Raw genomic sequence first — 20,543 nt, 5'->3', positions numbered from 1 at the left:
TGGTCTACAAATATCAGAATGAACCATCTCCAATAATTTGCTTACATGTGTTGCAATTCCACTTGAAAATGAAGCCCTTTGTTATCTGCCTTAGATACAACCTTCACAAGCAAGTGTCATAGCATTGTGATTGAATTGACTAAGATCCAAGCCACTCACCACAAATTAGAGCTCTTTCATGCACTTGGCATTTAAATGACCAAGTCGTTGATACCAAATACCAAACTTGTCTTAATTTTGTGAAAAATCAGCTTATGCTGCTACTTCAATTCCATTCACTTTCTTACAATTGATGAAGTAGAGGTTGCCATCTCTAAGGCCTTTGGCAATATGTTATCCACTCAATGTCTTCACAAAACACCCATTCGTGTCAAATTAAACTTTACAACCATATGATACAAGTTTGCTCATTAAAAAAAAGTTCTTCATCTTTCGCACATGTAAGACTTCCTTCAATGTGATCTACTTGATTTCGTCCTTCACTACAATCTTTACCACAATGGAGCCAATTCCAATGGCTTTTACCATACCATTATCTTTCAATCATATTTTTATTATTGGAATTGCTTCATAAGTATCAAATGAATACTTGTATGGTATCATGTCCTTAGTAGCACCTGTATCTATAATCATTTTAGACATGGCAATCATGGAGGCTCTTTCACTTACCATGAAAGCATAATCATCTCCACCAAAACTATCTCTAGTATTTTTTTCATTTTTCCTATCTCCTATCTTGGTCTTACAGCAATTCCTAGAAAAATGACCTGATTTTCCACAAATATAGTAATTCTTTATGATGCTTTTTAAATTATTACATTGATATCATGGACATATATATTTACTTCAATAATTACTTATATGATTAGGTAGAAGTAGATAAATATAGATTAATTTCATAAAATCTTTAGTATAGCTTCTTAGAAGCTTCATAGATACGATTTTGACTTTAGATGTATTTGTAGGTCAAAAACTTGGCCAACAAGTTAATCACATGTTGGTAGCTTGTAGAACAAGTTAACTCCACAAAATAGCTTGTTCCACAAGCTAATCATGTGGCGCATACATAGATAACTTACCTTGCAAGTTAAGACATGTGGCTAGTAAAGTCAACATGTTTTGGAGGTCTTATATGACATCGCCACATAGCTTCTAATTAAGAGTATATATGGAGGCAAAAATGAAGCCTTCTTCACTCTTATCAATGCCATTCTAGTTCTTAGTCTTGTTTCAAGACTTTTTAGTCTTCTTATTTTTGGCAATAGCCATTCTAATTAATATTATATTATCTTTTGAGTGACTTTTTAGTTCTCTTTAGTGATACAAGAATATATTCAGGATTCTCTTTCTTTGAGATTCATATCCTTGACAGTTTGTTAAGAGTGTTAATATATTATTTTGTTCTTGTTTTAGAAGTGAATGGATTATCTCACTTCTATTGTTGTATTTTGAAGCTTGTGGACTATCCACCTTTTAAACAAAAAAATCTTATTTTTTAATACTGATCTTTCCTTAAAGAGAGTCGATTATCTCTCTTTATAGAAATTTTTATTAGAGATTGCAGATTACCCTCCTCTAATTTAACTTTTTGGATTTGTTGGAGTTATCTATGGAAGAAAAGATTGTAGACACTATACCTAGCAGAAGTGAAAATAGATTTGTAACTATTGCAGATCTTTATGAGCTTATCAACACTCTTAGAGTGAAAATCTCACATATTTCTAACGTTAATCATGGAAGTACAATGCCTATACTTATGGAAGAAGTTTAGAGTTTGTGGGAAGAAATTGTGCAATCAAAGGAAGCAAGTAGATGGACTTCACAACCAAATCCAGGGAGTTTTTTTTCTACAAGTATGACGGAGACAAGGATTAGTATGCCTAAGAAGTTTGATAGAACAAGATCAAAATTTTGAAGATTTTTGCAACAAGTCAAGTTCTATCTAAGGTTGCACCTTTTTCAATATCGTTATGGATTTATTGAAGTTAGATTCATAGGTGCACCTTTATCAAGAAGTTCTCTCTCTTGATTTGCATCTTTAATGGAAAAAGATTTGCAACTCCTTTATGATTTGAATTCATTCCTAGAAGTATTTACGACGACATTTGGAGAAAGTGATTGAGAATAAGTAGCAGAGATCAAACTCTTATCTTTACGATAAAGATCATGATTAGTCACCACATATGCTATTAAATTCTAAAATCTTGCTTGTAATGTAGACTGGAATGAAAAAACACTCATCAATCAATTTTAATATGGATTAAAGGATAGTGTCAAAGATTTCTTCTTAACAATGTCAAAAATAGAATCTTTGAAATAATTTATTGTTCAAGCCATTACATGTAATAATTGATTATTTGAAAGGCTTTAAGAACAAAGACTTGGCTTGAAAAAAATAAGTCAAGTAATAGCGACAGATTCCAAGTTTTCTAAAACATATTCATCAAGGCTAGAACTAATGCAAATTTATGCGATATGTTTTAAAACTTTGACAAAGTAGGAAAAGACTCAATGTCGCCAAGAGGATTTGTATTTATATTATCGAGAAGCTAAGCACACTACTCAATACTATCCAAAAAAGTAATGCAATTACAAAATAAAGAGCACAATTATCAAAGAAGATAATGTATCAAAAAACGAGTTTTTAACTATAATAGGAATCGTGCTGCTAGAATCATGTACAATACCTAGTAAAGATCATATTCTCTCTTTAAATCCTTTACCTTGTTTTACAATAGATATACGTTTAGGACCTAAAAATCACAAATTTCTTACCTTATTAGATTTAAGAGCCTCAACCTATTTTAAAGATAAAGATTTTGTTAAAAATCAAAAAATACTTTTAGTCAAAAAAACTAAATTTATACATGTAGAAGTCATAGATGGTCGTTTGTTGTCTTTTGGAAATATTATCTATGAGACTGTTCTTTTAGATGTAACAATTAAAGATCATAAAACCATAGTAGAATTTAATGTAATAAGATCTCCCTCCAATCTGATTATTTTAGGATTATCGTGGCTAAAAAAATATAACCCTCAAATAGATTGGATTTTTTGTAACCTTAACTTTTTTGGTAGTATAATCATAGATCAAATTAGCAAAGTAGAAGTACAAAATTCTAGTACTTCCAAACTTTTACTGGTAGGTGTGAGAGCTTTCAAGCATGTTGCAAAAGAAGGATCATCTTTTGCTATATATGCTATGCCTATTTCTAATGGTAAAAAAATGCCAAGTAGTATTCTAAGTCAATATAAAGAATTCTAAGATATTTTTGAAAAGAAGAATGTAGATATTCTTCCAAAGCATCGACCTTATGATTGTTCAATTGATTTGCAAGAAAGAGCTCAACTACCATTTAGATCAATCTATAGCTTACCGCAAAATGAATTGGCTATATTAAAGGAGTATATTCATGAAAACTTGGCAAAGAATTTCATACACTATTCTAAATCCCTAGCCGGAGCTTCTATCTTATTTGTGAAGAAGAAAGACAGATCTCTGCGGATGTGTGTAGATTATTGAGGACTCAATAAGATCACCATCAAGAATAGGTATCCTTTGCCTTTGATTTCAAGACTTCTTGACTAGCTCAATCAAGCAAAGATCTATATGAAAATAGATCTATGAGGAGCATACAACTTAGTTTGTATCAAAGAAGGAGATGAATAGAAGATTGCTTTTTAAACTAGGTATAGACATTTTGAATGTAATTTCATGCCTTTTGGACTCATGAATGCATCGACAACTTTTCAACATCTTATAAATGATATTTTTAGTGAATTTCTACATGATTTTATTATTTTTTATTTAGAAAATATTCTAATCTACTCTAAGAATATAGAAGAACATGAACTTCATGTTAATTGTGTATTACAAAAATTTAAAGATGTAAGATTATGTACTAAGTTAAAAAAGTATGTATTCCACACTACTCAAGTTGACTTTTTAGGATACATAATTTCCAATGAAGGTCTTGTGATGGATCCCAAGAAAATCCAAACTATCATAGATTAAAAGATTTCAAGAATAATATGAGATATGCAATACTTTTTAGGCTTCATTAATTACTACCGTATCTTCATTAAGAAGTTTTTTCAAGTTATAGCTTCACTTACACATTTGACTTGTAAAGACAAACTTGAGTAGAATAAAGAAGCAAAAGCATGATTTGATGCTTTAAAGAAGGAATTTATCTCTGCACCAATGATGTATTGCATTGACTTTTCCAAGGTATTTTTTATAAAAACAGATGCGTCAAACTTTGCTATAAATGCCGTTATCGTATTACGTGCTTTCCTACTCGAGAACGTGCCAGGCATCTAGCTGTAGAAAGTAGTATGGAGATTCGCCAATAGTCAAGCAGTCTATCAGTTTTTTACTGTTAGAATATAAATGACTGCAAGAATACACCGTAAATCTATATGGATGCCCTTCGACTGCTCGCCAAAGTCCTTTTTGTCCCAGCCGATAGGTCTCTAGACGTTACAGAGAACCCCGAACAATCCAAACTATTAATCTTCGATACCGCTTTATACTCACGATCTTGTATCCACTGACTGTCTCGTTAGATTAACCTAATAAATTTCATTTTCTCTGCATACTCAATCCTATAGACACCCTTTTAATTCTTCATCACAAACGTAACTCGATTTCACAAAAATAGTCAAGAGTAATCAAATCCACTTCATTAAAAATCTTGATTCACTATTATAACACTAACTTCAGCAACGATTGGCTCAGTCTTCCCAAAACCCTATGAAGAAAAAAAACCCAAATCTCTGTCTTCTTTCCCCGCCAGAAGCATGAAGCTAGATCTCCCCCCGATCCTTCAAAAAAAACCCCAAAACTTATTCTCTCCCCTAACCTTATCCTCTGAATTTCTTCAATCTTCCATCTTGGATCCGGAATTGGCTCCCACCGTCAGAGCTTGGATCCGAAATTGGCTCTCGCTGTCAGAGCTTTTTCCCCCATTTTTACCTTTAAGAGATCTTTTTACCGAAAACAACGTTCCCTGAAATGGCACAGAGAACAAGACAGCCTGAAACAGAATCGAAACCCCGTAATTGGGACAACATTGAGTCGCCCGACCAATTCAGGTCTCATATTGGCTAAGAGTCCAGTAGTAAGACCCGGATGTCCCCGTAATTGGATCAAATTGGTCCTTCGCGTCAGATTGGCTGAGGCCTGTAATAAGACCTGGATTTTCCCGTAATTAGACTGCATTTTGTTGCCCGGCCAATTCAGGTCTCATATTGGGCAAGAGGACCCGGATTGGATTCTTGAAATTGGATCCAATTGACTCTTCGAACCAGGCTCACCCGTCGTGTGAATTGGTCCTTTCTCTTCTTGCTGACTCTCGTTATTGGAATCGAACGGAGCATTTCAGTATGCCCCGGCTCACTGTAATGGGGTGACTGAACCTGGCCACTCAATATTTGTACTAGAATTGGTCATTGCTCCCAATATTCGAGGTAACTGAACATTAATAAAAGTCCCCTTTCTTTATATTTTCACGGTTTACTCGTGTTACAACACGACACCGTATTGTTACGAATGGAAACAAATGATAAATTCCACCTAGTAGCTTTTCATTTCAAGAAATTTTTACCAGCCAAAATTAATTATGAGATCCATGACAAAGAACTCCTTGCAATCATGGATTCATTTCAAGAATGGCATCATTATCTAGAAAGTGCTTCAAGTCCAGTTACCATGTATACAAATCATAAGAACTTCAAGTACTTTATGTCAGCACATATTTTGAATTGTCAAGCCCGTTGGACCATGTCTTGATTCAAATTCAATTTTAATATTATTTATCGAGCCAAAAAATAATAAAGTCTATCAAACACCTTTTCTAGACATTCTTATCTTACACCAAAAGAAGAAGATGCATCTTTTGATCAACAAAGAATGAATCTCTTGAAGCCCAAGTATTTTCATCTTGAGCAATAAAATCAACATTGACTGTTGATTCAACCTTTATCAAGCAAATCCAATTAAGTATGCCTTTTGATCCTCTTATTTGTGATATCAATAATCTTTCTTCTAAGTCTCATGATATTTCAAAGTTTGAGTTCAAGAACAACCTTCTCTATTTTGAAGAATGCCTATATGTTCTTGAAGGAGAAGCACATTTATGTGTTCTTCATGCACATCATGATTTTTTAATAGTAGGACATTTTGGATACAACAAGACTTTAGAACTTTTATTTAAAGATTTTTAGTGGCCGCAAATGTGAAAGGTGATAAAAGACTTTGTACAATTATGTAATACTTGTTCAAGATCCAAAACTCTTCGCTATAGACCTTATGGATTGTTTCAATCATTACTTATTGTAAAACAACCATGGTCTTCTATTTTTATGGATTTTATTACAGATCTTCCAATCTCAGGTTCACGTGATCCTATATTTATAATTATAGATTGCTTCACCAAAATAGCACATTTTGTACCATGTACAAAATCTATTTCACATGAATAAATAACTAAGATTTTTATTGAAAATATCTATCACTATCATGGATTGCCAAAGGATATTATATTCAATAGGAGGACTCAATTTGTAAGATTTTAGAAAACCTTATTCAAGATTCTAAAAGTGAATATAAAGCTTTCTTTGGCTTTTCATCCTCAAATTGATAGGCAAATAAAATAGGTGAATTAAATTTTGGAACAGTATTTGGAATGTACTATCAACTGTCATTAAGATGATTGGACAACTCTTTTACTATTGATAGAATTTGCATAAAATAATTCAGTATATTTTTCTACTCAACAAACACCTTTCTTTATTAATTATGGTTATCATCCATGACTTGATACTTTTGACTTTTCAAAAGTTGATAATCTTTCGACGAAAGTTTTAGCAAATCATTTGTCAGAGCTACATGCAATAATAAAGATACAATTAAAAGAAGTTCAAGGATGGAAAAATATCAATGCGAATGTCTATCACAAGGAGCAACTACAATTCAATATAGGTGATAAGATATGGTTACTTCATTGCAATATTAAGACTACTCATCTTTGTGATAAGTTGGACTATTGTATGTTGGGACCTTTTTTTATTTGTGAATAAATCAATTCTATTGCTTATCGATTACATCTATTACAGTCTATGAAGAGCCGCCTTGTATTCCACATATCTCTTTTTGAGCCATATAAGATAATAAATATTTTGAAAAGAAGATAAATGCCACCTCTTCTTATAGAAGTAGATAATAATCAAGAATTTAAAGTGGAAGAAGTCTTAGACTTAAGGTAGTACCAAAATAGGTTGGAATATCTTATTCATTGGTGTAGATATGATATTAGTGAATGCACATGGGAGCCATCAAAGAATCTTACAAATGCAGCAAAGAAAGTTGAAGCTTTTCATCAATAAAATCCATCAAAACTAAGATGAAGAATAGCAAATCTTTGTTATAAAAAAAACAAGATCAAAGAAAGATAACATTCTACCTTCTAACTTTTTTTGTAGCTTGTGTGCATTTGTGATACTAAAAAGATGGAGAATCAACAATCAGTAGATTCAACTCAAGAGCTTTCATTTGCAGATTTACTAGATGAGACATTACAATTTTTACAACCTTCAAGACAATGGAATCGAGATAAAGATCTTCAAGAACGACTTCACTTTCCTCGAATAGATGGCAAAATACAACGTGTTTGGTATCACGACTTTAGAAGAGACTCCCACTGTTTGGAGATTTTATTAGAGGTAGGAAAAACTCCTGATGGTGTTCCAAATATTTTATTTGAAAGAAGTTATGAAAGCTTCAACAACCACCAAATAATAAGGTGGTCTTCTTACTCTGGTATGGAACACTATTGATGGGTGAGAGGGCCTATCAACCATCTTCAAAGAGAGCAAAGATCGGAGTATGTGATAAATATAATTTGCCACATCTTGGACTTCCTCAACATATGAAAACTACTTCTCATCGAACTCGTCTCTAGAAGAGAAGGTAATATCATGGATATATACATTTACTTCAATAATTACTTATATGATTAGGTAAAAGTATGTAAATATAGAATAATTTTATAAAGTCTTTAGTTGAGCTTCTTAGAAGCTTCATAGATACGATTTTGACTTTAGATGTGTTTGTAGGTCAGAAACTTCGTCAACAAGTTAATCACATGTTAGTAGCTTATGGAACAAGTTAACTCCACAAAATAGCTTGTTCCGCAATGTAACCATTTGGCGCATACATAAATAACTTACCTTGTAAGTTTAGACAAGTGGCTAGCAAAGTCAACATGTTTTGGAGATCCTATAGGACATTGCCACGTAGCTCCTAGTTAAGAGTATATATAGATGCAAGAGTAAAGCCTTTTTTCAGTCTTGTCAATGCCATTCTAGTCCTTAGTCTTATTTCAAGACTTTCTAGTCTTCTTGTTTTTGGCAATAGCCATTCTAATTAATATTACATTATCTTTTAAGTGACTTTTTAATTCTCTTCTATGATACAAGAGTGTATTGAGGATTCTCTTTCTTTGAGATTTATATGCCTAATAGTTGGTGTAAAAAGCTACCTTTGCCTTATCTTGAAAATAGAGCTGAATCATCACTTTAAAGTTTTTTTTCTTTCCTCTTGTTACTTCATGTGCAAGTCTTGATGTGACATAATTTATGGTAAGCTCTTTCATGCTGATAGACTCGAATGCCATAATGAGGTAGTTGTATGACTACGGAAGGCTCATGAGCAATGTCAACACAATTTTTCTATCATCAACTGGAATGTCAACAACTACTAGTTGTTTTGTAAGTGCTTTTACCTTATTGACATTAGCCATGAAATCATCTCTTTCTTCTATCTTTATCATTAAGAACTTTTTCCTTTTTTATAGAATATTGACAAGGTTTCTACTCTCATAGACGTTTTAAAGACTGTTTCATTCTTTCGCTAATCTATTGCAAGCAATTATATGTAAAAAGTTGGCATCATCATGTTTTATTGCAATCATGCCAAAAGCCTTCCTTTCAAGCTATTTATTCTCTTTCTTCACCTTGACATCAACATCATCACTAAGAGGCTCTTTACTTTCATCAACAATGTTCGAAAGATTCAATGAAGCCAACAAAAGCTCCATTTTTTCTTCCAATGGTAAAAGTTGTCACCTCTAAACTTCTCAATGACTCTCAAACCCTCACCCTCACTTGAAGCCATGTCTAAAGAAGGGATGTATAAAAAAAAATCAAGAAAATAGAAGATAAAACTCTTAAAATCAAGAAAAAAGTGTTGTTATCTTAGAATCCCAAAATGCCCTCTTTGTGAATAAACTAGTGATTTCACTCTTGAATCACTCTCAACTTCATTTATAAAACTTCTCACAAGTCTTATATACTATCTTAACCTCTCTTGTAAGCTTAGCCACTCTTTTATCACTTCTAATCTCTCATAAGATCTCTATTTACTATAAGAAGATCTATTAAGAACTTAAGCACATGAAAGTTCAATGTTATTGTACCAATGATATAGGTCAGGAAAGAAACACACCATTAGTGCTCTAGAATAACATTCATAAGTATGTAACAATCTCCAAGACCATGAATGCACTTAACAACAAGTAAGAGTAAAAACTACATCAACAAGTAGATGCAAAAGGAGACTTAAAAGATACTAAAACCAAACATCGACAACAACCATAAGATCTACTCTTCATAACAACAAAGACTTCAAAGAACTTCAAAACTCACAACTAAAGGTGAGTGGACCCATAATCTATTAAAGAAATAGAACTTTGAAGTCACAATACATGGCATCAACAAGATTGCATACAAAGAGAGTATGGAATAAGATGTCTCTCACTTCCAACACCCAATACTTATAGGTTGTGGTTGCTGCCCTAGAAAACAACTTCCACTCTTTGACTTGTATATACATGATCTTAGGTCCTAAAATCCTTTGGTATCTAACATACTTCAAAGATATTCTATGGTCCTTGGATTCTTTGGCATATTATTAACCACAAGGGTATCTTATGCCAAATACTAATTACTCTTACCTAGTCTTTTAATATTTTCTAGTTCATACTTTGTCTTCTTGACTATGACTCTTAGTCAACCTCGTCCTTTATCTATAGGATGTCCTTTCCAAACACCAAGAATCAATCCTTTGACCATTAGCAACTTATTTAAGATAATACATTTTTACTATGTAATTTATTCTACTTTTATTTACTTACTTCAACACACATCTCTATTTAAACAAACTTATATTCATTCGTTCGTTCATTCATCCCCTCGCTCCGATTTTAGGATTTGATTTCGGGAGGAGTGAAAGGTGAAGGGCAGAGTAGTCTTCGGTCACCCACACCATCGCATGTCTCACGCCGGGAAAGCGGGGATCGATGATCTCGACTCCGGCACGACACAATTTGCACATGCATGTCCGTTTTAGTGAATGGTTAAATCTAATCCCCCCCCGTTTGAGATGAAATTCTTAGCCGATGTGGATGCTTGATTTGTCGCAGTGGTGGCCGAATCGAGCACCAACAAGCTTCCTCACATTGTCCTTCTTAAGAAAAAATGTCAGTGCGGCCGATCCGCGCGGTAAATTCTGCGCCAGGATAGAGTTACAACATCAATGGTGGCTTGGGATTGGCTGGAAACTGTTGCGAATGATTCTTCTGTCCTCATCCCTGGGCCTCGATTTGCTTTGAGCGTTGCTTGCGTTGGACTTGTCCCACACGTGATGCCTATGGGATTCTTCTTCTGAGAATTAGAGTGCGTGCACCTCTTTTCATGTTGAAGACCCTGGTGCTGAGGCGTGGAATTCCGAATTGTGGAGATCGTTTGCCTTGTAGGTTTCGAAACAGATGCTCACAACTACTGTATCTTTTCGAGTTTGGTGCTTACGCGATGAGTTTGCCATTGATGTGCTGGTAGCTGTGTTGTCTTGATCTTGAATTAAGTTGTTGTCGTGAGTGGTCAGAATTTGGATTGCGTGTCCTGGGATCCTGCCTTGGCTTGAGACTGGGTTTGTGGGATTAGTGCTTCAAATTCTTCTTGGAATTGGTGTGTTGTGGCAATTCATAAACACAGTTTCGGGTGGTGTTCACAGGAAATTGTGGCGTCGGCGAGTAGTTTGGTTTGGGTTTCAGGACTCTCAGCCATGGCCTGTTGCGTGCTCCATCCCCGGGCGCCGAAGCATTGGGTCACTCCTATGTGCTCCCTCGACCCTGTCAAAGGCAACCAAACTACAAGGGGGAAGTTTATGTTTATTGGTCGACCTCTTTGTATGGCCTCTACCCGGCCAGCTCGGACCGCTAGCTTTCGAGCTTCCATTGTGTCTGCTGAGGAAGGAGATGCACCAGGGGCGGCTTCCACTTCTTCATCATCAATGGATCAAATATCTGACCCTCTACAGGTTCGTCGATTCTCACTCCATGCATTCTAATTTGGCATACTTGTTTTTGAAATGAAATTGAATGTTCGTCGTTCTTGGCATACATTTTCCAGGGTCAATAGAGATTCCATGGATATCGATGTCAATTTTCAATAAATGGCAGCAGTGCCTTGTGGAATGTTTTATTCTGATTGTGACAGAGTGTATCTTTCTTCTTTTTTTTTTTATAGATGATATCAAACCTATATTTGAACATATTAGGCTCCTGAGTATCCTAGGTTTCGACTGAGTTTCGTTGCAGTGTCTTCCAGGGGCACAGATGGGGCACTCGATTCAAGGTTCTGATGTAAAGCTTCTGTATGGAGAATACATGGATCACTTCTGGGCAAAACTTAGAGGAAATGTGCCAGGGCTGCGAATTATGGATTTGTTACCTGAGTATCAAGTTCAGGAGGCAAGCAAAGCAAGGGTACACAACTGGTTGTTGTGCGGAGACAGGGTGCGGAGGGTTCGATTTACTTACTTTGATGGGGGTGCCGCTGGGCAAGCATTCAACAGCCTCCTATACCCTGATCCTAGGTTTGTTGCTTACTATCTCTGTTCTTCAACTGTTATGTTCACATTTTTGGGACTCGGTTTGGGCTGAGGTTGATGTCTCCAACACAGCAAGAATTTCGTTCATGTAGTATATTATTTGGACTGCCACTTTTGGAAACTCCTCTGTACCAAGACAGAAAATGATTGTAATTTTAAGAGTGAATGTAACAATGTTTTGTCGTGTAGAATTGGGTAGAAAGTCTATCAATTAATATTTGGGAAGATGGGTTTCCGAAAAGCTTGCGTATCGCAAACCATTGTGAAATGTGTAACATGTGCCACAACTATAATGTTCCACTTCAGGTCCCAAAGTTTTAGGGCCTCTTTTCATTGTCCCTGAAGAATTATGTTCTATAAGTTTCTCAACCCTAACCTCAACATATTCTACGAAGAATAAGATGCTAATGAGTTGGGACTTGACCACAGGTACGATTTACCTCTGCTAGGGATTGATCTGCTATCGTTTGGTAGCAACAAAATTCTCTGTGTTGTTGATTTTCAACCTTTAGTTCAAGACCCGGAGTATCTAGAGCGTCACACCAGCGTACTTTCACCAATTTATGAAAAGATTCGCGACAAGTGTGGTCATATGTCGAGCAAGTTCTTCGATGAAACTCAATTCTTCTCAAAGTACTTGATCTTCTATCGATCTAGCCTTGGTGCCAAAGAGCCTACCTTGCAGGTACCCACTGGTAAGCTTTGGGAGGTTTATCTGGAGTACGTGGATGTCTATCTCAAGGCTCTAAGTGAAGCTCAAAGCAATGAGAATCCCGATGCCATTGCGTATGTCAAATCACGGCAGGACGCTTATGACCAGTATAATGCCGAGCGAGATCCTGCAATCAAGTTATTTAATACATACTTCGGTGTCGAGGTAATTAGTTCTCAAATCCATCATGCTGGCATGAATGGTGTGTTTGTGAAACTTTGGTAATGCTAGAATTTATCGGTGAGGTTTGTCTATGTTCTGTACCCAGCTGGTACATCATTTTACCCTTCTTGAGGGGAAAAGTCACTTCCTATGTCTTCTATGAGGAAGCCGATCAACTAGGGTGTGTGCACTATTTTCTGTTCGCTTTTTCACATCCTATGTAATTAGATGGACTGATCTTACATCCTCTTTGAAGTATGAATTTTTTTTGATTTCTTGGCCCTGTATTTCTGACTTGGTTGATGCAGTGGAGCGAGCGCTTCACGAAGGATTTCCTTTTTCCTGGAGCAACTCTATGACATGATTTGTCGATACATTCAACCTCAGGTAGCTAAACCTATCGATTCTTGCAGGGAGATCATTTCTCTAGTTGGGGATTGACATGCTTGACTGGATCCTAGGACCAAGTCGTTTCCTCTCTCTTGGGTTCGGTTATTTTCTTGGCGGCAACATGCAATTCCCTTCAGCATATATTAAACTAGGGTAGGCTTGTAAGTTGCGTTCTTGTAGTCACTGGTTTTGTTTTTGGACTATATGTAAGGAACCAAGTCAAGTATCTACGGATGGTTGCAGAAGCAACAGTCACCGCCCCGGCTGCTGGAGGCGATCGTCCACTGCATTGCGGTGGACGGTAACAAGGTCAGAGTTGCGGCTTAAAGTTCAAAAACATTCCCTGTCCCTTTCTTGTCCTCGAGTGAAAACTCTACCTGGAAACTGTAGAATTAAATTGCTATGCCCCGATCAATGGGCGTGTTTGTAATCTGGATGCTATTGTACACTACCCTGTACATAATTGGCAGCATTGCATGGTCAAGTATAAAGCTTTGTAGTCAAGAACATTATCACATTGATAAGAAAAGCCACATGGATTGAAGACATTGATTGGCGAGAGAATATGGGTAATTTGTTTGAGCCATCTGGATAGGATCAGAGTATTGCAGCAACCTCGTCAATGGCCATAGATGTTCTGCATTTGGGTCTCAAACATGTAGAATTTTGGATGAGAACTTGGAACCTAAACTGCCATCTTTCGGAACTTTGTTAGTGTAAGCCTTCATTTACCCCCAATCTGGCGGTGGCTAATACAGCACACCTCAGCAATTTTAATCATTCAATGCAATTCCAAGTGCTTAGGTAACTCAAGTGTATGCTGCATTCTCCACAATTTCATGCACTGTTACTTGTCTTTATGTTAGCCACATCTGAAGAAACTGGAATTCAATGCAGACAAAGATTCTATGTATGAGGCTCAGTGGAACTACATGCAGCATGGTGCTTTGTGTATCAAAAAGCATCTCTTGTAGGTACAGTGGTCTTAAATCTTGGAGGTGCCATGGTTGTGACAGACAGTCACTGAGGACTACACTTTTCTGTTTTCTGTTTGTACTGGCTGTGATGAGTTCAGAAATGAGACTTTTGTAGAAGCAGCAGACAACCCTTGCTGTTGATGTCATTTTTTCTCCTTGATACATTAGAGTGTCAGGAAGCTCTGAGCCCCTCCCTAGGTTTGCTTGTAAGCTCATCAGTTATTCCAAGTGTAGTTTTCAGCCCACTAACCACCACCTTGTACACATAACCCTGCAGCTGACCATCTATTTAGTGATGCGCCCTAACTGAAGTTCGACCTCCTCATATGCCAGATTGTCTGTACTATCTTTCAGTGTTGTCTGTTGTACTATCCCTCCCAGTACATGAAGTTCCCACCATGAAGATCTCTTAGCAGTGTGACACTCCAACTATTCCAGATATTTTATCATTGGAGCAGGTGCTCTATGATAGTATTCCACTCACTGACACCAACACCAACATGGACTGGTTGACAATGCAAACAGATGGTGCATCAAACCTCTGATTCCATCAATCCAAGCACACCCACTTCTCTCTCTCCTTCTTTCCTCTTGGCAAATTCTTCTTATCAGTGATCCTCCATAACACAATTTCCAAGGTCAATACCAATTGAGAGCTTTGGGTACCATAAAACCTCCTCCTCCTCCTCCCAGGTACTTAACCATGTCCATCTGTACACAGTGGTAGCCATTGTCTAGCACCCATGTACACACACTACATGAAAAGAGCGGCCATCTCATGGCTACTGATTCCTCTTTTGTACTTCACAGTGTGATGAATTAGTACCAACAAGGGGGCAAGCAAGGTAGCCAAAGGGTTTTTTGTTTTCAAGTGGGGGTTTTCAATCATTTAACAGCTGGGATAATGCCAAAGGGGGTTTGAAGGGTGGTGGGTAAGTTAGTTATTTGACTCTCCCACTGGCTAGTAAGATTTGGCCTAGTTTTCTTTTGAAGTGTACACACACACACATAGGTGTTGAAAAAGGAATGGGGGGTGGGGGGGTGGGAGATAAGATTAGTGCAGGGAATAAATAGTGTGAGAAGTCATTTTCGCCACATTTGAAAAAGGACTGGGCTCTGTTTCTATGGTAAATGTTGGTGCACCTTTCACATGTGAAATGGCCATTTCGCTTGCTCCAAGTCATCACCATGCAGCAGGACAGGCCCCTACTCTTGTTACACCTGGCCAATTGATGAATGGCATTGTGCAATAGAAGTTTATCAATAAGGTCCCCAAGGGGTGGGGAAAGGGCTCCTCCTCAGCTCTTGTGCCCAGATGAATGTAGTAGCCCACGGAATTCACAAAGTCCATAGAGCACTTGTCATAATAGTTTTTGTTACAGTTTTAATTTTTATTTATATATATATATATATATATATAAACATATCTGAGCCCAATCTCCATTCTCTGAACTCCAATTGAGTTTCAGAGCCTTGCAATTAAACATAGAGGCACATTTTGAGAACAGGATTCTACTTTTATTTCATTCAACCCTTGCTCCATTTTTCAAAAGAATAGATGGGTTCTTCACACACTTGTCTCACACACAGGAAGTTTCAATTCAAAACACTCAAACTCCCTCTTTCATTTCTCTCTTCCTTTCCTCGTTCCTTTTCCCAAATGTTCACATTGCAATACTTCCAGTCATCCCCTCCTCCCTCTTCTTCTCCTCTAACAAAACCCTAGGCTGAACCCTAAAACTAGACATGGGTATGAATGGAGGCAGAAGTGGGTTACGGGTTTTGCATGCAACATAAATGGGAGTCAAAGGGGAGGGTGAGAGAGAGAGAGAGAGAGAATGGGGGAGTGTGGGTGTTGGGAATGGGGGTAGGAGGAGGGGGAGTCATGCTCTTGGACCAGGGCTGATGAGGATGATAGGTGAAGGGTGTGAGGGTGGGCCAACAGCCCCAACAGAGGCACCATCATGTGGTGATGGGGACACAAGGTAGAGTGATTGGTGGGTCAGGCACTTCATCAAGGGAGAGAGGAAATGACTAGGGAAAGGAAATGCCTAAGCAAAGGAAGAGGAAGAGGGTGAGTGTGTGTGTGGGTTTAAGTTAGCCAAGTAGCTCTTGGGCCTCCTTTCAAGTTGTTCCCACAATAGAGACGTCTACAACCAAAGTGGAGCCAACTCTCATCCCTCCTATCTTTTCTCTCGTTTTCTACTTCCTCCTTCACTTCTTCACTTCTTCTTCCTCTTCTTCTTTGTTTCAATCTTGTCCATGTTGCACATACTTGTGACAGCAATGGCTCATTGGTAGCCCCCTGTGTGCATCACTTCTCCTTGTAAGTGTGCCCCTGGGATAATATATATATATATATATATATATATGTGGATAATAAAATGTTTATTTTTTAGTGTATCTTTTTGTGTTTTTGTTGTTTGATTTGCTGCATTTTTTTCTCCTCCCCAATGTTCTGGAGAGAGTTTTTTCTCAACAGGTGTGTATGAAAGAGATGGTGAAACAAACCTTGTTGCTAAAGAATCTAATTGTTGCTTGTGGGTGGCCCCCTTCTCTCTCTTTTTTTTTTTTTTTTTTTTTTTTTTGCCCATTATTAAATTCTCTTGCAATGACATTTAAGTAGGAGTGGGAGCCCAAGCTCTTTCACAAAAACAATACATCAAACAACACAGCTGCAATAAGGCACTCTTTTCCTAGCAATTCAATATGTATATGTGCCATCACAAAACTCATTTTTGTTCTGTTAATTCTTCACCTTAAAAGAACCAAGAACTAAGAATTAAGATATATATATATATATATATATATATATATATATAATTAAATGGAAGAGAAAATTAATATCTAATGAGCAGTACACATGTGCTGCTTGTGATAATTACTTCAAAAGTATTCAACTTTTATACTCTTCAAAAGTAAGAAAGAAAAACTTATACATATATTTATTTGATTTTTCTTTATGGATGTGATCCAAATTATGGGAGATTGGAGGTAAAATGAATTGGATGCTTCAAAGTGGATGTCAACATTACTTTTTAGCAAAATCTTACTTGATTCTATTAATAAATACTTACAACAAATGCAAGATGAATGCTGAGATATCAAAAAGTTCTTTTTGGGTCTAATATCTCAATTTTATGTATTACTGTTATTAAATTGAATTTTCTGTTTTATTAGGTAGTAATTGGGTAGAGATATTTGTTGCATAACAATATCTAAAGGGGGCCAGCTTGTGTTGCAGCCACTCAAGAAATTCCTCCTCATCCTGCTCATTATTTTGTTGTAATTGTTCTTCTGCTTTGCTGCAAAGCTCCTTTGCTCCTCCTTTCTCTTGCTCCTTCTTGCTCTTCTTCTCACTTCTAATAACGTGCAAATATAGGGGGGGGGGGGGCACAATAATAATGTGATAACTCATCTTGTGCCTGAAAGAGAGGATGCAAATTTCTCACTTGAGGGCGATGGGTGTTGATGTGAGATGCTAGTAGCGGCTTGTTAGTAACCTCTCTCTCCCTCTCTCTTTTTCTTTCCCATCTCATAAAAAGAAAGAAATGCAAAAGAAGGAGAGAAAGCAAGTGAAGATAGATGTGTCACTTGAGCCAAACTCCCATGTCCTCATCAAAGTGATGTAGTAGTGTTTGTAATACAAGGATGAGGGGCACGAAGAACAAGTTGTAGAAGAAGAATAAGAAGAGCAGGAGCCTGCAGAAGAATAAAAGAAGACAAAGAAGCCAAGGAAGAAGAGTGGGGGAAAGGAAAGGAAAGGGAAGGAAAGGGAAGGGGTGAGGCCATTTTCTGTTGCCTAAGCAACTCTATGGTCCTCTTCTAATCCCTCATATATATATATATATATAATTCCTTTTCCTTCTCCTTTGCCTTCTTTCATGGATAATGGTGGTCAGTGATGCAAGACAATTGACAGCCTAACCTTCATTGCCTAACCTCCCTCCCTCCTTCCTTCCTTGCTTCTAACCTGCTTCCTACTCCTAACCTCCTTCTTTTGCTTGGAAGCAGGGCAATGGAGGATGAGCTCTGTGTGTGTGTGTATGTGAGTGTCTGTGTGTGGAAACACACACTACAAGGCATATTTTTATGAGCTAAACAATCTTAAACCTTCTCACCCTTCAACCTCTCTTCATGGTTGTTTCCTTCTTGGGGAAGGGGAGTAAGTAAAGAGAAGGTGAGAACAACCTCTCCTTCCCTCTCACTCTATTCTCCCACTTCAACCTCCCCTTCTCCTCTGATCTCTGCCTAGTCAACCACCCCATTTGTGTGAAGGGTGTGTTTTGATCCCCACTGCACACATGTATGTGTGTGTATGTGTTTATTTTATATGTACCAAAACGGATATAATATTAAATATGAAAACCAAACCATCAAACATCAAAACCCACCAAGGCACAACCAAGCCAGGGCATCACAGTGTGCTGTGGGTTGGTTGCTTTTATTTCTTTAGTTTTATATCAAGATTTTGTTTATATTCTTTCTTTTCTATTCTATTGTATATTGGAGAGATCAATATTGACTCCATAATAAGCACATGAATTGATTTTGATTGCTTGGTGCTTAACTTCCCCAAACTTTTGATCTCTTGCTTTTTAACAGAAGAGCTCATCCAGCATCTCTTCATGGTTGTTTCCTTCTTGTTTTAGGTTTCATAAGATTCTACTATAAAAATTGAAGTGGTTTAAAGTTACAAGGTGAATTTGGAAATTCTTTGATTTTTTTAAAATACACAACATGTCATGTAATGATGCACAGATTGGTTCTTCAAAATTCAAATTTTGATACTCTGAGAAATAAAAGTAGAATACGAAAATAAAATATTATTTAAATATTAGAACCAGTTAGTGGTGTATTGCACTAATTTTTTTCAATATCACTGTCCATTACAAATTAGGTTTTCAAAATTTTATTGTTGAATAATTCTTTATATATATTGTGCATTCAGATTGAAGTATATTTTGAAATTACTCCTAACAAACTGATATTTTAACCAATGAATAAAAAAATGTTAGTTAGATGATACGAATTAGAACAATATTCTATAAAAAGCATAAATATTCTAAAAATAAAATTTTAACTACACTGCACTAATGCGTGTAAGTGCACAATATTTGTTAATTTAATTATTGTAAATTGAGTATACTATAAATTCTACATGTAATTTTTAAATTTTACGCTTTCAAATTCATTATTTCATTTCAAAGATAGTCTTTTGATGTAAGATCAAATCAATTTCATGAAAAATGTTTTCTTTACAGACTGCTTTATAAAGAACATTAAGTTCAGTTATAGTGGATTTTTTTGAAAAGTATAAAATTTTACAAAAGATATATTGCAGTTTGAAGAATATTAATCCTGCTTACTCAAAATCATCTTGGAAATGAGAATTGTGGGTATGGGGCATAAGTACATTGATTCTTGAACAAGGCAAAGTCGTTACATCTTCTAAACCTGGAAATTCACACTGAAGTTGTGACATAATCCAAATCCATGCTCCAAGTTTCATGAAGCTTAGCCAATGCATGGATTAGGGTCTTGTGATGCTTGGCTACCAGCAATGTCAGTAAAATTATGGTTCAATTCTTGTAGAGGAGAAAAATATGCAAAAAATGCAAAAATATGAATGTTGCAAAATCTATAAATGATGGGAAAGGTTAAGATTAGTCATCAGTCATGATGAAAAGCTAGTATTAGTTGTCCTATTCAACATGAAAAAAATCAAAGTGAGAGGAAGAAATCAGAGAGCAAGGGATATGTGAAAAGCAGAGAATTTATGGCACATGGCACTGGAACTTCTTCACATTTGGGCAATCCAGCACTTCTCTTATTGAAGAAAAAAAAAAAAAAACAAAACAAAAAAAAACAAAAACAAAAACACAAACACAAACACAATTCATGTGTCCACCAGCTGGTTACTTCCAAGCTGAATTGTTTCCAGCCATTTTGTAAACTGTCTCTATTCAATTGCAAACTTCGTGATTGATGCCATCTTATGTTTTTGAGGAACACATAATGTGTATTTCTGCTTGGTAATAGTGTACGGTTAAGTTACGTGCCTCTACATCTGAGTTAGACATAATGTTGCAGTACTGAACTTCCTTGTTGGAAGAGAATGGGGGTGGCCACATGCTTAAAATTTGAGTCCTATTTGATTTGAAACTAACAGGATAGATTTTATCATTCATCTGTCAAAGTTTGCACAAAAACCAAAATGTATCTAAGTATGTACACACATTTGATCAAGCTAAAGATGATGCTTGTTGTTGTTGTTGTTGTTGTTGTTGCTGCTGTTGTTCAAAATGTGCATATACTTGTACAAGTAATGAATTGGAGGGGGCCTGGA

General features: G+C 36.4%; 1 protein-coding gene and 1 long non-coding RNA gene across 5 annotated transcripts; one reads left to right on the top strand and one right to left on the bottom strand.

The window, feature by feature from the left end:
- Window positions 1-10,752: 10,752 nt before the first annotated feature.
- On the top strand, window positions 10,753-13,765 carry LOC112284077 (uncharacterized). Of its 4 annotated transcripts, none has more exons than XM_090251085.1 (6): window positions 10,753-10,813; window positions 11,075-11,380; window positions 11,661-11,938; window positions 12,383-12,830; window positions 13,136-13,214; window positions 13,461-13,765. In XM_090251085.1, the coding sequence occupies exons 2-5, from the start codon at window positions 11,126-11,128 to the stop codon at window positions 13,184-13,186; spliced, it is 1,032 nt and encodes a 343-aa protein (XP_090107211.1). In that variant the 5' UTR covers window positions 10,753-10,813; window positions 11,075-11,125; the 3' UTR covers window positions 13,187-13,214; window positions 13,461-13,765. The 4 variants fall into 4 exon arrangements, with proteins under 4 accessions (XP_090107211.1, XP_024379365.1, XP_024379364.1 ...); XM_024523597.3 differs by having other exon boundaries at window positions 13,429-13,765; XM_024523596.3 differs by having other exon boundaries at window positions 10,753-10,895.
- Window positions 13,766-18,624: 4,859 nt separating this feature from the next.
- On the bottom strand, window positions 18,625-20,019 carry LOC149989131 (uncharacterized). The gene is made up of 2 exons (XR_016503260.1): window positions 19,564-20,019; window positions 18,625-18,862 (listed from the first exon to the last, which is right to left on the bottom strand). It is a non-coding gene; the product is annotated as an uncharacterized LOC149989131 (long non-coding RNA).
- Window positions 20,020-20,543: the final 524 nt, after the last annotated feature.

Source organism: Physcomitrium patens, chromosome 6 (assembly GCF_059467195.1).
Source record: "Physcomitrium patens ecotype Gransden chromosome 6, ASM5946719v1, whole genome shotgun sequence".
NCBI lineage: Eukaryota > Viridiplantae > Streptophyta > Bryopsida > Funariales > Funariaceae > Physcomitrium > Physcomitrium patens.
This window is presented reverse-complemented; position numbering and strand designations above follow the sequence as displayed.